Source organism: Rattus norvegicus, chromosome 15 (assembly GCF_021556685.1).
Source record: "Rattus norvegicus strain SHRSP/BbbUtx chromosome 15, alternate assembly SHRSP_T2T, whole genome shotgun sequence".
Lineage (NCBI taxonomy): Eukaryota > Metazoa > Chordata > Mammalia > Rodentia > Muridae > Rattus > Rattus norvegicus.
The window spans coordinates 50,349,366-50,372,021 of NC_141548.1; the positions used below are offsets into that span (position 1 = coordinate 50,349,366).

At 47.2% G+C, this 22,656-nt stretch overlaps 1 protein-coding gene and 1 pseudogene across 4 annotated transcripts in view; both read right to left on the reverse strand.

Annotated features, from left to right (window-relative positions):
- Positions 1-240: 240 nt before the first annotated feature.
- Slc25a37 (solute carrier family 25 member 37) overlaps positions 241-22,656 on the reverse strand; it is a 42,413-nt gene continuing 19,997 nt past the window's right edge. The window contains exons 2-5 of one of the 4 annotated variants that reach the window (XM_087585777.1): positions 10,409-10,480; positions 7,703-7,931; positions 5,932-5,988; positions 241-3,683 (exon numbers count right to left, since the gene is read on the reverse strand). In XM_087585777.1, the coding sequence (XP_087441903.1) occupies positions 3,163-3,683; positions 5,932-5,988; positions 7,703-7,925 (801 nt within the window). In that variant the 5' untranslated portion in view covers positions 7,926-7,931; positions 10,409-10,480 and the 3' untranslated portion in view covers positions 241-3,162. Of the gene's footprint in view, positions 3,684-5,931; positions 5,989-7,195; positions 7,932-9,620; positions 9,761-10,408; positions 10,481-22,656 lie in introns of those variants that run through there. The other 3 variants (XM_087585778.1, XM_087585780.1, NM_001013996.1) reach the window with 3 other exon arrangements.
- On the reverse strand, positions 18,935-19,552 carry LOC148001020 (small ribosomal subunit protein uS12 pseudogene; annotated as a pseudogene).

The window sequence follows — 22,656 nt, forward strand, 5'->3', positions numbered from 1 at the left end:
TCTATAATAGGTTCCTGACTGACTCTCCACAGAGGTATGTGCAAAGGGATGTAGTGGGATGGGGGTGAGGGAACCATCCTCCAGATATTAAATCCAAGTAGGAGGCCTCCAGGCAGTAGACTGTACACGAGCGCCCTCTGGTGACAAGACGATCAGCTTCCAATTCAACTAGTTCCTATGAGGTCTCCTGTGAACCCATTTGCCTGCCCCTTCTCTATCCCCACAAAGACCCCACAAGGCTTTCAGGATCGATTCTTTATTTTCTCCAGCTCCAGTGTTACAACTGTAGCAGCACACCAGACACCCACACATGTGAACACACCACTGCTCCCCAGACCCAAAAGCCGCATTTTAAGACATTCAAAAAGCAACATTGGGCCACTCTTAGCCCACACACTGTGCAACCCAGCAGTGGCACAGTTGTTGTTCACAGACACATATCCATAAATAAAGTTAAATAAAACCTTAGTGGCATAGCAGTATGTTGGAGATAAAGCACTGGGGTGACATTGGAGGGTGATGGTTCTAAGACATGAGATAGAGGGGACAGAGGGGACCAAGCTCATGTAAAAGTAGCTCTATTTAATCAAATTCTTTAAAAACTCAAGAATTAAGAGCATCCCATTTTAAAAAGATCAATATTTGTCTATAATAAATTAACACTCATTTAATATGGTTGGCTGCCACATAACCTGAACACACATATACACACATACACACCATATATATACACACACACACAGGTCAAAGTATTATCATTGTACCCAGGTTATGGCTCTCCTAATCTGGTCACTGGGCAGGGGAAGCATTTTCCTATCTAGAAATTTACAATGTCAAAAATTACAATCAACACACAGGCTAAAATGTGATGAGGTCAAGGAGAATTCCAACTGTGGAACTAAGGAGTGGGGGTACTGGCTACCACAGAACTCTTGTTGATTGCTTCCCAACTTTTAACTTTTTCCACAGACACATCCCTTGCTCAATCTTAGGGTGACTGGACGGGAGGCACAGGTTAAAAAGCTGTCCTCCTGCAGACCCACCAATCATCATGGGGAGGGCATAGCCAGAACAGGACCCCTGGACTTCAACCCCACAGAGTCCTGAAGTCCTGATCCTACCTTAAAAGGCCCTAAGCAAAGAGACTAGCCAAGTATTAGATAGCTGTAAAGAAAATCCAAAGAGAAGTCTTGTTTTTGCAGCAGGATTAGCCACCCGTGTATCAAAGGGTGGTGTGGGGACAGTTTAGGGTTTGACTTAAAGTTTACTTTAGACTCTACAATTTGACTTCCCCTCTCCATGTATAGGATTTAACACTACTCAACGCTAGCAGGGTAAGAGTAGAAACATTTTCTATTCTTTCTATCAAGTGATAACAGGACACCAGCCAGCCCAGAACACCAGTAAAACAGAAACCTGCAACCAGCCAGGAGGCCCTCAGGGAGCACAGGAAAGCATTTGAGAGGTGATTCTCTCAGAAAAGAAAAGTCAGCTGACCAGCGTGTAACTTCTCACAGCCTGAACAAAACCAAAAACCCGCATCCATGGGCACTGGATGGTACATGGTCCCAAAGGTGAAAATTCTCCAAGTACAAGCTGAATTTCTTCCCAGGCAGTATGACGTTCCATGGGAATTCAAGGTCTAAGCTTCCAGTGAGGAAGCATGCTAACCATGGCTTCCAAATGAAAACAGGGCCAGGGAAAAGCAAGCCCTGCTTCCTAATAGACAGTCAGAAGAGGGAAACTGAGACAATCCTCTCATCTCTGTGAAGATGGGAGACTGGACAACACAGGCTTGTGTTTTCTCAGAGATGATCTGACTGTACTTCAGAAAACAAAGCAGAGAGGATGTAGAAGACACAAGGCTGCTGAGCAGCTCTGGAGGGGCAGAGGGTCAGAGCGTGCTTCAGTCTCAGCTGGAGGGCTAGCCTCAGTGCAGTAAGAGGCTATGATGCTAAAGTCACAGAGCTGGAGGGCTAGCCTCAGTGCAGTAAGAGGCTATGATGCTAAAGTCACAGAGCTGGAACAGGGCAGGAGACAGATGAGTGCCAGAGATACTCAAAATCCCTAGACTGCAGGGGAAATGGGTCAAGAGGGGGCTAATAAAAAGACTTATAGGCCAGGTTAGCAGAAGTGCCCAGGAAGGAGGTTGCTGCAGAAATTAGTCCTAAGACAAAGGCAGGAACTGTCTCATGGACTCGCTAGGCAGACGGTGGCATCTCTAGTGCTAAGAGCTAGCCAGGTAGGCATTCATTCACGTCACTCACAGGGAAGGTTAAGGCCAGCCATTCTTATTCTACTGTGACAACCAGGCTGCTGAGATCTGAATGGGGGAGTCCACAGAGGGAGGAAGGTGCTCTAGGACCCCATTTTTGGTCCCGGAAGTCTTAGAAAAGACAGAAAGGCACTCGGGGTGACTACTTAAAAAGAAAAAAAAAAGCTCCAAGTGATAAGACTATTTTGATTTGTTTGCAACGTACCTTTTTCCCCATGAAAAGAGAAATTCAAAACATAAACTTTGTATTTATTATTTTACATTCAAGTTAAACTCCCACAGGAGGGGACTACACACAATTTCAGGCCACATAAAGCCATTTATTACTTTTATTCCTTGGGGGTTTTGTTGTTGTTGTTTGTTTTACTTCTCATGAAGGAAGAATTCAACTCTCTTATTTTTTTCTTTTTTTAAAAAGCAGGCCCATCATTCCCAACTCTAATACTATTTATGGACACACACAAGCACACACAATTTCAAAAATCTCTATGTAGAAAAATAAAGGATAAACATTATCCACCTATTTCAGACTGGGTAATGGTACTTTTATGTACATAAACTTTTTCTTTACTGTGTCACTGTTTGCCTCTTCGGTGCGATCTAAAGATCTAGTGAGAAGGCCACAGTGAGGCAGAAAAGCTACATTCCTCTCGGGGAAGGAGGAGAAAAAGCAACTTCTCCCTCTCCCTGAGTTTCTCCTGCCTACCACCACCTCGGATGTCCCCTCAGACAGCATGCTGGTCAGTGGAGGCTGGTCCTCCCTTTCCAAGGCACCAGGGAACGAAGGACCCGGCGCAAGCACCCTTCAGGACAAGACCTGGGTGCAAGGACAGGAGCATGGAGCTGGAACAAAAGATGCCGGAACCACTTCCCACTGCCCTGTTCCTTTAGTACAGAGTTCGATTCTCCAGCTGCCGCTTCGTAAGGAAATACTTGAAGAACTCATAAACAGACCAGGAGATGGCGGTGGAAGGCATCTGGTAGATGACTCGAGCCTGAATGCCTTTGAAGTACCCAGCAAGGCCGTTGAGCTGGTACACCGTCCGGAAGGCATTGGCCATGCCTGACAGCCGGCCACTGACATTAGCTAGGGAGAGTGCCATGTTCTCCTGCGTGTTGAGGAGGGTCTTGCAGACATCCAGCGGGGTGGTGGCAGCTGCAGCCAGCGCACCGGCCAGGCCTCCTGAGATGATGTGAGACTGTGGGTTATAGTCCCGGCGAGGGTTGACTTGCTCCTGCAGAAACTCATAGGTGATGAAGTGGATAGATTGGAAGGGGATGTTCATGGTCAGCTGTGTGGTGTAACTCCTGTAGAAGGCCCCCAACCCCTCGGTCCTCCACACTGTCCGGATACAACTGAGGGCTGACTGGTGCTGTGAGTTGTACATCTGCAATCGCTGTTTCACCACTGTGTCGGGTGGGGGATGAGCAACCAGCAGATGGGTGGGTGGTTTGGCCCCATCCCAGACGGGAGTGAGATGGGAAGCCAACCAATAAAGAGAAACAAGCATGTTAGAATACGCACCTGTCACAGGTACTAAGACAGCACACGTATAGCCCCAGCTAAGAGGCCATGGAAGGCCAGCTCCAGGTTGCCCACCTCAACTTTGTGACTCTGCACCAGAAACATAGGCACTACTAGACAATGTCCTGCCTGAAGCTTGAATGAGAAATGATTCCCAAATCAGGCGGTCACTTCGGGTTCCATTAGCTGGCCTGATCTCTGAAGTCCTAGCCTTCCATAAACTACCTGCAAATACCTCCCTCTCTCCTTGTCCCTAGGCTACGCATGGTGGCACATGCCATTAATTCCAGTCCTTAGAAGGCACAAACAGGTGGATCTCTATGAAGTTCTGGGCCAGCCTGGTCTACACAGGGCGTTCCAGGCTAGCTAAGAGTACATAGTGAGAACCTGTCTCAAAATAAAAAACACTGACCTACAAGAGTATCCCTGATTTCTCAGTGATCTATCTTCTCTGATTTTAGTCTCTATCACAGTACCTTGGGACCAACACTAGAATTACATCTGCCCAATTGAGTGATGTCTCCTTGGCTTTAAGGCAAAATGCACTGATGGTTCATAGGACCAGGGAGAATAAAGTGTATTCCCTAGAGTTTCAGTGGTCCCTACACACTGCCAAGACGCTGGGTCTTTAAATAGGGACCTAATCGAGTCAAGAGTCATGCCAAGGAGGGGAAGGGAGATGAGCACCATGTAAGTCCTACAAATACACCAACTCCAGGGTGTGGGGGCCGGAAGGATGGGTGGCTCCATGTAAAGGGCACTCGCTGCTCTTCCAAGGGACCTGGATTTGATTCCCGGCACCCATAGAGAGGCTCACAACTGTCTGCAACTCCTGTTCCAGGGGATCCCATATCCCCTCTTCTGGCTTCTGTGGGTACCAGGTACACACAAATGCATGCAAACAAAACACCCATCCACATAAAAAGCTTTTTAAAACATTAACACCAGGTATGGTAGCATTTACCTATAATCCTAGAAATCTGGTGGCTGAGTCAGAGGGATGGAGATTTCAAGACTAGCCTGAGTACACAACACCACCTTGTTGTTTTTCTAATTGTTTAATTAAACAAACTCTTCCCTTAGTTAACATTGACCAAGTGACTGTCACTGTCAGGTCCCTGAATAAATAGATATTTTTTAAAAAGAAAGAATCCTAAGATCTATACAGCTAGTCAATCCCTCTATACCATGATTCTGTATCCCCAGATTTAACTAACTGTATATGAAAATAACCAGGAAAGAAAAGAGTCTGTACCAAACATAAGCAGATCTTTTCCTTAGTGTTATTCCCTAAGGGATGTCACACAGCATCTACTTACACTGTACTGAACCCTAGGAGGAAGCCAGGGATGACTTAAGCAGGCATAAGGATGCCAAGTGGGTTATAAATTATGCCTTATTTTATGAGGACCCTCAAAATTTAAAAGAAGTAAGGTAGCCCCATTCAAAATGGCCACATTAATAATCCTATATGGTTACTGTTTCTGAAAATTTGCCATCATCTCACAAATTAAGAAAAAAAAATTGGCTGGATGTGCCTAAAATCCCAGTACTCAGGAGGCTGAGGCAGGAAGGTTCAGAGTTTGGGCTAACCTGGGCCTCAGAGAGAGTTTCAGGGCATCCTGGGTTGCATGGTGAGATTCTATGTTAGTGGGCTGGGTGATGCAACCCACAATGAGTGAGATGGGAACTGTTCCCTCTAGATTTATCTGTGACTAGAGACAATTAACAGGGTCAGGGGTGTGTGTGTGTGTGTGTGTGTGTGTGTGTGTGTGTGTGTGTGTGTGTGTGTGTTGTGCACACCCCTGAACACACAGGTTGTGATAACACGCAAAGCAATCTCCAGATATTCTGCCCCAGTGGGCCTGGGGCAGGGCCTAAAGATTTGTTTCTAACTCTTCCCAGGATGCTGCAGGGAGGCAGACAGCTCTACTTAGCTATCTCCACAGCAGGACACTCTAGAGCCCCAATGCTTGCTGGCTTTCTGGGGATCCCCAGCAATGTATGAGAAATGCAGTCTTCCTATAGGCTCCTATGAAGCCAGCCCTTGCCCCACCTTCCTCCCCCAGCTCCTCCAGCCTCTCTACCTATTCCCCACGGCCCCTCCCTAGAACCATGGAACGTTCATTACCTTCTGCTGGATTCATTACTGCATCGTGGAGTAGGGTGGCCATACTCCCAGCTATCCCTGCAAAACAAACTCCAGAAAATTACCCACTGTCACCTGTCGTTCTGGGAAGTCCCACGAACTTAAGTCAGAAAAACTCTGGACTTAGCTTTCTAAGGCTCAACGTTGCCTGGCAGTTCAGCCACGGTGAGCAAACTTGAAAATCTCTAAGTGATGGCAGAAACGCTGAATAGCAATAGGGAGAGGGCAGCTATCCAGAGCACTATCACATCTAAACCTCAGAGACTCCTGTGGTTTATCAATCAACCTCAGGAAAAGTTAGAGCTCAGGCCTTTCCCACTGGCTAGATTTGTACTCCCTTGTCTCCAGCCTTTGGGTACAGATCGCTCTCTGTGCCCTTAAGCTGAAGCTACTCAGAGGGATAAAATCGTGCATACAGCTAGTTGCCTTAGCTGGCGTCCAAGCATCCTTAAGACCGGCCTTGTGAATAAACAACTTCCCCTGAAGTCTCCTCCAGCCAGGTTCTGAAAGCCTGAATTGGCCCTGGAATTTCTGCTTCTGGCTTCCCAGCGCCTGTCACAGCAGTGCAGCTATCATTACAGTGCCCAGTAGAAAGAGGGCAGTATGAGGGACAGGCTACCGGCCACCTCTCAGGTAGGCACCGAGACATAGACATACACACAATAATCTCCAGAAAGGTGACAGTGACCACAGCAATTACCACAGTGCTGCAGGGATAGCACTGGGCAGACCCTGGTGTGGGGGCTGAGTTTTGTCAAGTCTCCTGTCTCCTTCAAGGGTGAGATGAGGGTCTGCCACCCTCTCAGAATCATGGGGGCATGGCTCTTGGTGACTGAAGCGATAAATTCAAAGGATGGTCACCAGCTGAAAGGCCAAAGGATGTCAGCAAAATGGCCGGGTATGCTTGCGCCTAAGGGTGGCTGACAGGAGGGCTACTGCTTTGTTCTGGGTAGGATAAAAAAGCAAAGAAGAAGAGAGTTACTGCTGATCACATCCTCATTCCTTAGAGTAAATTTTGTCAAAATAAACATTATTTTGTGTTGCTTTGCTATCCACAGTCCTCTCCCACCCACTGAAAAGCCCATTAAAGTGCCACCCTATGCTAAGACTTGGTCCAGTCCCTTGACTCCTGCCTTATATAAGAGCTGCCCCACAAATGCCCCATCTCCATCCACCTGCCCTCCCTAGATCAACCACAGCAAACTAGTTCAGCCCTGGCTTGCAGAAAGATGCGATTCAGACACACAGAGGAGGCTGGGGGGATCAAAGGCCCGAATCTCCTGAAGCTTAAAGTGGGGATGGCCTTCCACAGTGGCTCGGAGTCCTCTGTCAGCATAAACCGTCTTGACCTTTCAAAGTTTAGTTAGATCCTGGTGCTGGAGATACCTGCTGTACCAGTTTTTAAATAGTCTCAAAGAAGCTGTCCTTTTCTGTATTTTGTTTTGCATCCAGCATTCAAAAGAAATTTTTTCCTATGACTGATCATTAATTGTTGAGTGTTTAAAAAAAAAAAAAGAAAAGAAAAGAAAAAGGCCACACAATAATAAATACCAAATATCAAAACACATCTACCACCAGCTTCCCCCAGAGAAAGAGGGATTGAATAAAAACGTGTGTGCACATTCAAGTGACCCTAGAGTCCTCTGTTCCTGAGCAAACAGCCGAGGAAGAAGGCTGCTGGGTCCCGGGGAAGAAGCCCCAGGGAGCAAGCACTGAAGAGCTTCCCAGCTCCAGACAAACACTTTCAAAATACCATTAGCTAGATGGCTGTTTCCTTGGTGGCTGAAAACGTCATTTAAAGTCCTTTTCATGTTTTCATAGCAGGCAAAATACATGGCGTGCGCAGGCCCCGCACCCATCATCATCACGTTCAGGCCCCGCAGGGGCCTCCAGAAGCCTTCAGTGTGCATGATCCTCTTGAGGGCGCCATAGATGCTTGTATACCGGGCTTTGGGATCTGGGTTCAAACTCTGCATCCGTGTCTGCGGGAGACAGAAAATATATATCAATAGGGGAGTTGATAGGTATGATAAGGGGGAAGGGACAACCCAGAGAACAGAAGGGAAACAAAGTGGTGAGACAGAAATGTACGGACTCCTCCATCAGTCTCCACAACTCGGAATTTGCACAGCCTCACAGCTTGTAGAAAAGATGGGTGAAGATGAGGAGAGGGAGAATGGAATACTGAGTGAGATCCCTGCTGAGTCCTGCCATAGGTAAGCTATGTGGTCTCTGGTAGAGCCTTTAGCCACCCTCGGCCTTCAAAACCCCTTCACAAACTTGGGTTCTTGAGTCTCTGGAGAAGAGCAGATCCTGGAGTCCCCACTTAGGATACCAAGATTCACGAACATTCAACCTTTTATAAAATGCTATAACAGTTGTGACCCATGCACACATCTCCAGATGATATCTGATGTATCAAAGGTGTTGTGTAAAGGCCTGAGGATGTGGCTCCATTGGCAGAATGTTTGCCTATCATGTACAAAGCCTTGGGTTTGAGCCCAAGAACCACATACATGAACCAAGCATGGTTGGGCATGCCTGCAGTCTCAACACTCAGGATGCAGAAGGTGTTGCCGAAGGAAAGGGGATGATAAGTTGGAGGTCACATTCATCTACAGAGCAAGTTCAAGCCCAGGCTAGGCTACATGAGACCCTGTCTCAAAGAACAAAAGGAACCAACTAACCAACTAACCAACCAACCAAAATCAAACAACATGAAGCACTGTCATCACCGAAAGAAATGCTATAGGGATTATGAGAGTGCTCTGTTCAGGAGCCAATGGCAAGCTCTAACGGTCTGCACCTGTTTAGTACAGGCGCACATTTTTCTGTATTTATTTTATTTTATGTGCATCGGTGTGACTGTCAGATCCCCTGGAACTGGAGTTACATATGGTTGTGAGCTGCCTGCCATGTTGGTGCTAGGGATTGAACCCAGATCCTCTGGAAGAGCAGCCAGTCCTCTTAACTACTGAGCCATCTCTCCAGCCCCATCTTTTCTGTAGTTATCCTGCACAGCTGGCTGCAGCTGCTGGTCTGGAGAGAGCCAAGTGAGTTATCATCCTCCTCCTGTCTACTCTGGTTTCAAGTCTTATGAATCCTTCCTCACCTGAACCTGTGTCCTGACAATTATTCCTCAGGCTATATGTGCCAGATCCTCTGGGCCTCCCCCATATCTTCCCCTTTAAGAATCTTCTACAGTATGGTTTTGTAAAGTAACACTAAGTTGAGGAAGCCATCCTCTTACTGCTCCCTATGCATAGAATTGTCTGTGTGTGAAGAGACCAGGGCTTACCTGGCTCTGTTGCCTGCCGACACTATCCAGGTCTGAAGAGCACTTGAGCAGATAGGAGGGTTCGTTTCATACTCCAAAGGCTAGGCTGAGGTACCCAAATACCTGATCAAACATCAGTGTACTCTAGATGATTCTCTAATATTTGTTGTGTTTTGTTTTGTTTAGATAAGGTTAACATTTAAACTCAGTTGCCCCTGACTGTGCAGGTCACTAGTGTGGTGTTGGTAGCTGTCCAGCCTGCTGGCCTGCCATGAAGGCTAAGAATGAACAGCCCCTACAGTGATGTGAGCCAGTTACTTAAAACAAATGATTTTTAGCCTAGTTCTCCAGTAACCCCTAGTTTAGAGACAGAAAAAGAGATCTGGGTACCCACCCTTCTTGGTCTTTTCCTCTGGAGAGTCTTGCTTATCACCTCAGTAGGAGAGACTTGAAACACCTGCCAAATGGTGAATGTATGTTCCTTCTTCCTCCCCTCTCTTCCCTTCCTTCACAAGCTGCCCCACCCCCACCCCCAGCCTATGGTGGGGGGATCTTCAACCTTTGGAGGCAGTATCCTTTAATTCCCAAGCAAAATCATATATAGCACCTAATCTATGCATTGGCAATGAGACAAAGGGCCCTGGGTGCCACTGTAGTACTTCCCTTCTATTCCCCAAAACAGAGCATCAACTCCCACCCTCAACCCCTCTCCCCATCCCTCACCCGGTGAACACTGTAAAAAACAGTAGCCTCAATTAGAAACCGTTTTCAAATTTCAGAACAGTCTGGACTCTAAAACTGCAGAGAACATGGGCATACTCTTGCCAACCAAGACCCAACCAACAACAGAAGTATTAGTTACCACTGGCCGTTGCAACAATTATCAGTTCCTCAAATAAATAAATGCATTTTTAATGCTTAATAGGGAAAGGAAGGAAGGAAGAGATGGAGGGTGGGAGGGAGGGACGAAGGGAAGGAGGGAGGAAAGAAGGAAAAGGAAAAGCAGGCCTAATGGTACGGGTTTGTAATCCTAGCCCCTCCAGGGACTAAGAAGTGAAGATCCAAAGTCCAAGACCATCTATCTGGGACTATATAATGAGTTCAAGAAGCTGGGTAGCTTAGTGAGACCCCGTCTAGAATTAAAAATGACAAAGCTGTGGCTACAGAGCAGTGGTAGAGCACCTGTCCAGCATGTACTAGATTCAGTCCTCAGCACCGCATAGAAACAGGTAGGAAGGATGCCTCTCCGTGTTCCTGTTAAAACAGACAAGTTATGATGGATGGGTGGGAGTATGGGGTAGGGGGGGTGGTAGTGGGATGGAGGGTTGACAATCAGAGAGGGCTTCCCTTTCTTAGTGGAATGGAGGAGGGCTTACATGAGGGGGTATTGGGAGGACAGCTGATATTGGTGTGTAAAGTGAATAAATAAATATATTTGATGATGATGATGATGATAATAATAATAATAATAATAATAATAATAACAACAACACAGCCAAGTTAAATGCAGCCTTATCAGAACTTCTCCTTTCCCTCCCACAGGCTGAGGGAAGCATCTCTGGCCCACCCTGAGGAGGCTGTAGCATCTGGAAACCCCTGAGAATGACAGTCCCTGGTTTATATGTTAGCTTCTGGTTCAATTGGAGGGTCTATTATAAGCAGACAAAAGCAGGGAGAAGAGTTAAGCAAGCGTTCATCCCTGGGAACAGAAGAAGCTGTCAGGGACGAACTTCCAGAAGGTTGAAATCAAAGTTTCAAGCAAATGAGGTCTTGCCTTTCACCAGGCCGTGTGTCCTGTGGCTGTCAGTGACAAAAAGCTAAAATCTCAGCATAACAGATGGTGCAATGCACAGTTTGCAGCCCCAGGCGGGCCTTGGCAGCCTAGGACTAGGGTGAATTCAGATCTCAAGGCTCTTGTTGCAACCCTGGTCAGTCAGTTCATCTTCTAAGTGTGAGTCAGATCCCTGGGAGAGTGGCTGGGAAACAAGATGACATCGTGTCTAGCTCCATCTCCATACTTAGTGATAAAGAAGTCGCTGGGGTTGGGGGGGTGTCTATGAAGAGGACTAAATGGATCTATAGGCTATAATCTACCAGAGAGCTGAGACACTACCACCCTTACTCTGGGTTCTAGCTCTCATTCATTGCAAAGACTCAGGCATGGAAGATGTACTAATCCTGTGTACCCAACAAATATTTGCTGAACAGATGGATGGATGAATTAATGGTGCAGCGGGTGGTTCTCCATCACCCAAGCCCACCTCCCTGAGCAAGAACTGTGTTCTTGGAGACTAAACCCATCCTTCACCATTGCCACCTTTTACCCACTCCTAACTGATGTCCACTATTCCTCAAGCTGTGGTATCCCCTCCAGAACAAGCCCTGAAGAGTCTGGGCTTATGGAAGAGAATGACTCTGGCCAGGCCCACACCTCTAAAGAGAGTTGCTGTCTTGTGCCTTTTCTCAGAGAATGAAACACTGGCTTACCACCTCCTCTGGTTTCTGTCATAGGGCCTGGGTCCTGCTAGGGTTTACACACACCATGTATGGTTGAGGATGCCCTTGTATCCAGAGTAGACAGAAACCGCAGAGACTGGCCTAAAAACTGAGGGCAAACAGGTAAGAAAACAGAGGCATTAGGAATAGCTGTGGCGAGGCCTCAGGCTAGACCAGGTGCTGCCTCCGGGAGTGGGTTCTGATTTGTGATGTAACTTACCTGATCCCCAACATGTTTGGTTTGAAAAGGAAAGAGAGGAGTGAAACTGGGTGTGGGGGAGGGGAGAGGGAGGTGTTAGCAGAATCACCTGGGAGAAACTGTGGCAAGAACCATGGGTACCATCTCAGCACACATGAATTCAAAATGTTTTTATTTCCTAAATTCCTCTGAGGATTCTAATCACTGCTGATTAGGAAGACCCATTGAAGGATCCTTTAGGCCCTGTCCAGGCCACTGATAATTTCAAATCCCATCCTCAGCAGTATGGGACTCACCTCTAGTCCTTTGAGGAGGGAGGTGAGAGGTGGTTGACGGACAGCAGTGGGCACAGAGTCAAGCAGGGTGACAGTGGGGTCCATAGTGTAGGCTTCTGAATCAACCTGAGGTAGCTTACCCTTGAATGTGCCTGTCTTCAGCTGTGATAACCATCCAGAGAGCTCTGGGGGAACACTGAATTGGCTGTCAGTCAATCACCATATATCCTTCACCCCTTTTATACATGCAAGATCATCCCAAAGGCCTTCCTTTACACACACATCCTTGATCGTAGAATCAACACTAATGCTTCTCGGGGAAGTCTGGGATTGACCTTGCATCCATTCCCACCCGCTTTTCTGATAAAGGTGTGATGCTTATTTAAACCCCACAGAACCTACTTGCACCAACCACCTAAGAGAGAGAAAGCCAACTGGGCATCTCTGTACTCTGGTGGATGCTTCAGTCCTGGGAAAGTTCGATGCTACTCACCTGGAGTACAGCGGCTGGCTGTGTGCATGGAGTGGGGCCAGTCAGGCCCTCACCAACCTGCAAAGAGTAACCACCCAGGCCATGGCACAGAAAGGGAAAAAGACAATGGAGTTTGTGTGCTGGGGGGACGTGTGACAGGAAGGAAAAGGATAAACACTGAGGTGGCAAAAGAAGATGCTCAGAAACTGACATGAATGTTGGTGTAGCTTCAGATGAGAGGTTGGAGTCAGGTGGGTAAGGAGTGAGGCGGAAGGATGCCAGAGAATATAATCAGTTCAACCGCTTGTTTTCAAGATTTTTGGGGAACTGTCTATAAAATATAAACGAAAAAGCTGGTGTTCTCTATCGTGTGGGTCAGAGGAGGAGAAGAGGTGAGTAAAAGCAACTCGAAAGAATGAAGGATGAGCAAAAATGTGGCTATCCACTCTACGGAGCACTACACCAATAGGAGGGCCTACCCTAGTCAAATCCATCCAGGCAAGGCAGAGAGGGGTAGCCAGGGGTGGGGGTAGTGGATGGTGGACATTGGTGCTTTATGGGCACAGGAGTTTGATTCTGCAGTAGGAAGAGTTCCGTAGACTGACAGCAGCCATACCCACACAGCAACATGAGTGCATGTGATGCTGATCTGTGTATAATAAATGGTAAGAATGGTAAAAGGGTGTGTGTGTGTGTGTGTGTGTGTCTGTCTGTCTGTCTGTCTGTCTAGGTAGGTGTGTTTGAAATGCACAGAGGCCACAAAAGGGGTATCAGGAATTGTCATCTATTGTTGGACACCTATTCCTTTGAGACTGCTTCTTTCCCTGAACCTGGGAGACTCAATATTCTCAAGCTGGAGGTTTGCAGGCCCCAAGCATCTTGTCTCATCTCCCAGGGAGCTGGGGTTGCAGCATGCACAAAATGACTGCCTTATTATATGGATGCTGGAATCTAAATTCCAGACCACAGGACTGCAAAGCAAGTACACTTAACAACTGAGCCATCTCTCCAGCCCTAGCTTAAAAATGGTATATATTTATTTATTATATATGAAATTATAATTTTTAAAATAAAGACATGAGAAGGGAGAGAATGAAGGAAATGAACAAATTACAACAAAGAATATGCAGAGAAGACACATATGCGCACACACACACACACACACACACACAAGAAAGAATTCAGTCATCTGGGTTATATTGTCATCATCATCATCTTAAATTTTATGTTTATTTGTGTGTATTTGGGTATGGATGTGGGCAAGCATTTGCTGTGCTGCACACGGGAGGATGAGAGGCTAACCTGTAAGGGATTAATTCTCTCCTTTCTGCCAAGTGTGAAATGGGGATCAACCTCAGGCTACAAGGCTCTATGGCAAGAGCCTTTTATTTGCTGAACCATCCCATCTGGATGTCAGCCCCTGCATTGGACTGAGCTTGCCTTCCCTTCCATTCCATTCCCATGGCTGGACTGTAATTCTACCTCTTAGAAATTCATTACACAGAGCAGCATGTGGCAGGCTCTGAGAAGCCATTCAGGAAAGAAACTCGTTTAGCTAGTTTTAACCAGGCACTTCCTAAACATGTGTTCTTGGCCTCACGAGTGATTTTTTTCACTTAACAAGCAGTTACACTTGGCCAGGCATCCTTGTAAAAACACAGCTGGGGCCAACAGACAGACCTCTAAGGCTCTTACACTGGGAGTATGCCTATGTCGGAGACCCTGAGGCAGCCCCTACAAGGAAGGCCCAGAACAGTCAGCAGGGAGCAGTGTGGAGACAACAGGGAGCCCTGAGCAGCAGCAAGTGCACTGCATGTCTTTCTGCACCTGAGCTTTCCCTAGCCTCCTCCTACACCTCTGTCATTCACTCTCAAGGGGGCAGCAAATAGCAGAGTGCTCTGGGGCTCTGGCCTAGCTCTGTCATTCCGAGTGTGGCATGCTCAGGTCCCCTTGGGAACCAGGTGCAAGGTATAAGAGGGATGACAAGAGGGCAATAACACACGCATGGGTGGGGTTCCTTCCATAAGCTTCCAGAGAGATTGGGAGAGGGACCATCTCTTTCTCAAACCCTCCCCAGGACGGCAAGACAGACAGGTAAGCCCAGTCTGTTCTCTTCCCTGGGGGAGGGGGAGGAGGAAGGAGAGTGGAAAATGTGTGTGCTGTCCCAGGTGAGCTTATGGATCATATAACCAGAGGTGAAGAGCCCGAGGAGTTCAACCCTGTATTTAAATAGGAAACTGGGACCCCAAAAGCACCCTCTCCATCTTCTGATGGGTGGGGACTGTGGAAGCTGGGTTCAACCCCCAAAAGAGAAAAGGCCCCGAAGGGAGGCCTCAGATCTCCCTAAAGAGCCTGCTCAGGACGCTGGCCCATGCCAGCCTATGCACCAGTGTGTCATCGCTAAGCCACTGACTCCCTGCCCAACAACCCAGAGGAGCTGGTGACTTTCAACCTCCCGGCTCAAATTTCTGAACAAAGGGTGGGGAGAGGACCTTCCCTAGTTCAAAATGTGGGTGGCACTGCCAGGATCAGAAGATAACATGAAAGCCAAGAATAGGGATACAGACAGGGTGCGGGCCTGGTATGAACATACATCCAGCTTCCCCAGGGACCAACGCTGATCCTAGAATGCCCAACAACCTGTGTACCCCTGTTCTAGACATTCCCTGAAAAAGAGAAGTAAGGAAAGGCACCCAGGAAATGCTAGAAAAAGGTCGGACAGCCGTAGCTTCTACTGCTAGGGTCAGCTCAGGAATATAAAATCAGACGGGCAACTTCCATACTAGCTGTCTACCGGTGTCAGCAAGCAGCAGAAACTTTATTATATCCAGTCTCTCTCTCGCTCTCTCGCTCTCTCGCTCTCTCGCTCTCTCGCTCTCTCGCTCTCTCGCTCTCTCCTCTCACACACTCACACACACACACACACACACACACACACACACACACACAAACACACACACTGTACTGTGTTCCCTCCATACTAGGAACCAAGGCAGCTCTGCAGACACACAAGGCCAGCTGCCACCCACAGCCACCCACAATACAGAGGATGGGGCCTAGGAGCTCCCCAGTCCCCAGGACCGCCCACTGACTCATCCCACTGCAGATCACAAGCCCAAGGTCATCGGAGTCTCCTCTAGACAATTGTTCTGTGGGAAGTCTTCTCAAGTGAAACTGTATTCACCCAGGCCTTGGAGAGCCATGTCCCTTCTTCCAGAATCCTTCTGAAGTACATACTATAGATGTGGAACTCCAAAACACAAGGAACAGCACAAGCAGTGAAAGCACTCAAAATTCAGGTGCAAATTACCAATGCCCCTAACCATACAACACACCTAAACCACCAGTACCTCTAATCCACCAGCATCCCTAACTCACCAGCATCCCTAAATTAGAACCCACACCCTTTTCATGCTGCTCCACAGAAGACAGACTCATAGTGAAGCTTTTATGGAATCATCCTGCTCCTTTAAAATCCTGTTTAAAATACGGCCTGCCAGTACCATTCTCACACCCTCACTAACCGAGGGTGAAGTGTACACTAAGTCCTGAAGGAGAAACTGACATTTATGATGTGCCACACACATCCAGCTTTACCCACGAGCTCTGAACTCCAACTCATGCTTTGCTGGTTTGTTTTTTTAAGTTAGTTTTTAAAAATCAACATACAAAGAATTTTATTACAGTACTTTTCCCACAAGTCAATACACTTTGTTGTAATTCATCACCCGTGCTTTGATTTTATATCATCCTTAGAAACCACAGACAGAGAACATACTTGCCTATCCAGACATGCATATGTGTATATTTAACCAAGAGAAAAACTGTGTCCTTGGATGTTTATTGATCAACAAGAGAATATGACTTCCCCGAGAGTGGTCACTACTGTCTTCTCAAACAGCACACACAACGAGCGTTCCAGAACATATATTCTGTATGAACAGAGACCTCCCATGCATGCTGAAATGCCCCCTCCTGAAACACCCCTAATTGGGAGCAAGCAGAAAGGCTAGTCCACCTGCTGTACCAGTTAGAAGGACAGCATTAGATACAGAGAGGAGAAGGAAGTCAGGATGAAGTATGGTCCCTGAAGGGTTCCACTGTTCACTCATGAACCCCAGGGATCCCCATTTTCAGAAGTGTTATGTTCACTGTTCCATAGTCCCACATTTCTAGCTACCTATGATTACAAAGTATCCTCCCAGCTGCCGCTCACCCTGTAGGAACAATGCTTAAACCTCCAAGGTGTGCTGTAGGAATTACTGCTAGTTTTGTATGGTTGCTTTGTTTCCATTGCTGTGCTAAGCATCAAACCAGGGTCTTATGCCTGCCACGCAAACACTCTACTGACTAAGCTAGACCCCCAGCCAAGACACTTACTGTTTCTGGGGACAAAGTACATCATGTGTTGGATGGAATTCCACCTTGGCAAGAGTAACAAAGTTCCTCAGGTAGTCTGAAGGAACCACAGCATCAAGCCTGCTTCTCCTCCCATGGCCACAGTGGAGCGCACCAAGGTACAAAAACACACCTTCAAGGTGGAGGGTAGCAAGAAAGGGGCCACTAGGAAGTGACAGAGCATCAAGCTGTCAGAGCAGAACTGTCATTATAGTTCTTTCTGTACTGCTTAATTTGTTTAGACTATGTTACCCTGAGAAAAATAGAAGGAAAGTGCGATCATGGAGGGTAAGGAGACAATGACATAGTTGAGATGGGGAGATGGACATGTGGGAGTATTTAGAAAAAATAGGACCACCTGGATTTGTGCAGCTATCTAGGAAACAAGATTGTGTGGCTGGGGCATGGTGTGCAGGACCCCCAGAACAAGACTCAGAGAAACAGCTGGATCATTATTACACGGGCATCTGGAAATGGCCCAAAGAAAGGCGGTTAGGATCAGACCATGGAGAGGAGGACCAGAATCTAGCCAATGAATCTGGAATGTAAGCAAGTGACTTTCCACGCATGACTATACACTGCTTATAACAGTGGGAGGATCGACAGCAGGAAATGTCAGACATTTAGCTAGACAGATGAATCCAGAGACAGCCACATACAACTGGAGCCTGCCCTTCAGGATCCCCAAACAGGTTGCCTGTTCCGTCCAAAGCTGTGGCCACTATAACGTTACACCGCTCAGGCTTCCCCTCTACCTAGGGCAGCAGCTTACAGTAGTATAGGATATGGTTCCCATCCTGACCTCAGGAGCTGGACTTGGGCACTTCCCTTTCTCTAGAAGGTCCTACGGCAAGCAGGAAGGGATAAAAGAATCCATGCCTGGCCCAAGTTCAGTTTATTCAGGACATTCTCAGAACACCCCATATGAGGCACACCCCAAGGATCAAATGCCCTCTACTCCTCAGGTGGATCAAACTCCCAGGATACCAGATAACAGGGCTGGGATCTCATGGGTCCAATGGTGACCTCACTGAGGGATAGAAGGGAAACCTGAGACACAGGTCACTCCTTCCCACTCTGAACAGGGATGCAGCCTATTCCAGCTTCTGTCAGTGCTAAACTCCGAGCCTTTCTTGTCTCTATTTACCAAAAATACTATAATAAAAGCAATAAAAGGAATGGCTACCCATCCCCATTTTATAAATGGGAAAACCAAGGTAGAGGGCCAGACAGCAGGCAACATGGCTCCAAATTCCTGGCTGTCCCCAGAGTCCTCTGCTTCTATGGTCACACTAAGTTACATGCAGCCATCTCCTTTGTGCCCAGTGTTGAGGAATAGGAAAAAAACAATGACTATCAAAGCCACCCAAAGCTCCCCCAAGTTCAAGTCCAGGCATTCCTGTCTATGCATGCTCTGTCTATGCAGGGCCTGCACCAATGGCCTCACCAGCTAAGTATTGAGCCACTTCCCGAATAGACCTCACGACCACAGATCTCCAACAGAACACAATATAGTGCTGGATCAACTGCATACCACCATTCAGTCTCCTGAAAAAGAATCTAAGCCAGATACTCCCTGAGGTCAGGGGCAGGTAGGGTATCTGAAAGCATGAAAGCATGGACCTCAATCAGTATTTGTGTCAGCATATTTTGTGCTGTAATGGAACACCTCTGGGTATAACACCAGCAGTGTTCATGGGCATCACAGTGCCATGGCCCTGGAAATCCAAGAGCACATCCTGATAATTTGGGGAAGACTCCCACATGATGGAAGTCAGAAAGCCAAATGCATGCAAGACAGTAGAACCAGCCCAACCCAGTCTTATCAGGAACTCACCCACTCCCATGGTAGTAGACTTATTCCTGGATCAGAAGCCTCAATCCATTCAGTAGGTCAGAGCCCTTGTCCCAGCCTCCCCGTAAAGGACCTGTTTCCCAACTGTGCTACAGTAGCAGTTCAATTTCTTTTCTTTCCTTTTTCCCCCAGAATATGTAATTTATCAGTATTTCTGACGTCAAAATGTATGGTCTTGATCTTCCCTTCTTGCCTTTGTACAAGGCCAAAAGAGACACACTGGCTGCTCTAACAGCCTTAAACCAGACTCCAGCAATATCGCCTAAGGCCTGACCTTTTCGACCAAATCCATTGTCTTTGTCAGTGAAGTTCAAGCAGCCATCCCTGAGCACAAACACTGTGATCTTGTTATCACTCTTGAGGAGCTGCACTTTGCCATGCTTTCTGGAAGCAGGAGTTGGATGTTTGACATCACCCCCTATGTTTTCCAAGAACAATTCTCTTTGCATAAGGAACATCTCCAAAAGGACTGACATTCAGGGTTATGCCAAAAAGGGCTTTCTTATATGGTTTATTATGCCTCTTTATCCCACTGGTGACCGAGGAGCTTCCTGGCAGTAAGGAGACTATGACACTGCCCACCTTGCCAGCACCAGGATCCAAAGAGCAGCAGTTCAATTTCAACATTGTTTTAACAGGATATTCCAAACAGTCCAGTATTCAAAGGCTAATAATGCTCACAAGAGACACAGTTGAACTCCCTGCTAATAAAGTGAACTTCTGAGGCCTTCCACTGACTCAGCCAGTTTTGAGGGGTTGAACAGCTTGTAAACACTCCATTCACAAGTAAGGACAAGATGTTGAGACAAACCGGAGAAACAGCATGTTACTTCTGCAAAATATAGGTAAGCTTGGCGTGCCACGATGAAAAAGAAATTTACATGGAAGAGTCCCCATGCAAGCACCACAAAAGGCCATTATGGGCAGGGTTGGGGGGGATGCTGTGAGAGAGTTTTTATTTGAGTTCCCATGGACTTCCCACTTTGCTCTGCTGAAGTAAGAGAGTCACTGAGGGACCAGACCCTCTGCCAGTCCTCCAACTGCATTTAGCTGGAAAACAAAACATAGTCTCAGAGTCTGCTGGAAATCTTCAGCCATCCACACAAAGTCTCTCAGGGACAGCCACGGCTCTCAAGGAATTTCAGGCTGTCTGAGGACACTCTTACTAGTAAACATATCAGTGCCTTAAAGATGGGGTGGGATGAAACAGAAATGGGATCAGGAGAGGCTTCATACACGCTCTGGGGCACTCAGCACAAGGCTGAGGACAATGGGACATGGGAAAGAGCTGGGAGTTTACCTGAGTTAGGGTCAGACCCTAAGAAGACCCAGCAACTTAGGTGGCACCCGTCTGCAAAAAGTCAAAGACACTGTGAAAAGCAGAAGGAAAAGAATGTGTGGGGGTCAAATAATGCCCTTTCCCATCTTTGGGGTCCTGCCTCAGCGTTTAGATTTAAACAGAAGGAAGACATGTAAGCAGTTTTCAGCGAAGTCTGTCAATTACTGCCTCGGTTCCAGTCTCCTGCAAGGTGGCCTGACAAGTTGTCAGAACAGTGAGAAACCTCTTACCCTCCAGCTAGGGCAGTCAACAGCTTTCTCCTTTCTCTCAGCATAAGACCCCTGGGGAGAATCCCAATACCTTAGGCTTCACTGTCTCAACAGTCTGACAGCCAAAGGGAGGGGCAGGCTCAGCTCCCTAGAATATCTTCATTCCTGACAGGAAGAGCTACAAGTTCATCGACCCGCTGATCTCCTCATTCATTAGCTGCAAGTTGATTTGAGGCCTTATACCTGGTTCAAGATCCAAGGAGACAAAGATGACCCAATCCTCCGCTCTCCACTCACTGAAGTCCCAGTTCAACTCTGTAACCTGGTAAATTATGTCACCTCTCTAACCTTTAGCTACCTCACCTGCAGAGCACCCCATTGTGTGTGCTTGTGCTTCCCATGATGAAGAAAGAGGAAACGGAAGCATATTGGTCAGCTAGGGCAGTGCGTAGGGTGGGAGCAAACCCACCCATAAACACCGTCTGCAGACGCCAGCACACCTGAGGCAACCCATCCATTCTGCCATCCCACTAAACAGAAGGAAAGCTAAGGCCCAGAGGAATGACGGACTCTCCTACAGTCACCCCTCTTCCCTTTTGCTTCTGAATGAAGGGATAAGAACTGCTTAAATTAATCCTGGTTATGTAACAAAGGAAACTTGGACAGCTAACTAGCATGGGGGATGGGGAGCTGTCACTAATATCAGCTTACATGGGCTAAAAAAGTCACAAACAAAAGTGCTCCAGGAAGCTCACTCACCTGGCCTCCTTGATCACCTTTATACCTATTGAAGTCCCAGCCTAGGACTGGAAAGGGTCCTTGAGTCCCAAGACACCCTAAAACTGTTGTGTGGTCTGTTATAAGCAAGCTCTCCTCTGTGGCAAGCCTTGGGCCTCTCTCAATGCCTTCTGGAGTGTTGGGAAAATAGAGCCAGGGTAGAGCCAGGTGTGGATTGAGGTCAGCTACTAGACTGAGCACAAGGGACCTCTCTCCCCTGCCCATGCCCCTTGGGACCCAGAGGACCTAGACCTCTCTCTCCACAGCCCTGAGGTGGGAGGCAGGGGTTCTGGCCTCTGAGATAGTCTAGGAATGCAAACCCAAAGCTAATGTTAATGTGGTGAGACTCACTTTACCAAACTAAAAGTCCTCCAAGCAGACCTAAATTCCTGTGCAGGTCAGGGACTCAGCGATCAGCAGAGGAGCTTGACATGTGGATTCCTGGTGCTTTTGTTCACCAGATGCTGTATGAACAAATAAGGCTTACACTGTCTCTAAGGAAACATTCAGTACCTATTTAACAGGTAGCACTGGCTATAAACAATGGTGTATCAGTGTGTAGGAGTGTTTGGTTGAAGGAGGTTAAGTCTACTGACATTAATGTACATTGGACATATTTGCAGCTTTAAAATACCTGTATTAAAAAAAATAACTCCACTTGTTCAAAAAACTTAAAACAGGCATGATGGTACACATCTAAAACCCCAGCACTTGGGAAGCTTCACTTAAGGCAGGAAGTGTCTAAGCTCAGAGCCAGCCAGGGAGACATATAATGAGACTCTGTCAGAAAGAGTCAACGGGGTAGAGGGGCTGAAAACCAGGAAAGACGCAAACCCTTGTGCACCTTAGTTACTATTCTATTGTTGTGAAGAGACACCATGACAAAGGCAACTTATAAAAGGAAGCGTTTAATTGGGGTCTTGCCTACAGTTTCAGAGGGCCAATCATCAGGATAGGGAGTGTCTTGGTATGCTGATAAGCTTGGTGCTAGAGCGGTAGTTGAGACCTTATAGCTTATCCTTAGGTTAGAGACAGAGTGACACTCAGCCTGGCATGGGCTGTTAATACCTTAAATCCTACCCCCACTGACACACCTCTTCCATATCAGCTCCACACCTCCTAATCCTTCCCAAACAGTTCCACCAAATGGAGACCTAACATTCAAATATATGAGCCTATGGGGGTCATTCTCATTCAAAGGCACTCTTTATTATTAGTAAGGAGGTTTAAAAAGACACCAAGGCAGCTCTTTGCAGACTTCCCAAGGATCTAGCAATTCCACCTGTGGGGAGTAGGGCTACACCTAGGAAAACTAAAAACAGAGCCTCAGAGAGAGATGTGGATGGGTAGAAAGAGCCCCATTGTCCACCACAGATAAAAACATTGTGGTCGGGGTTGGGGATTTAGCTC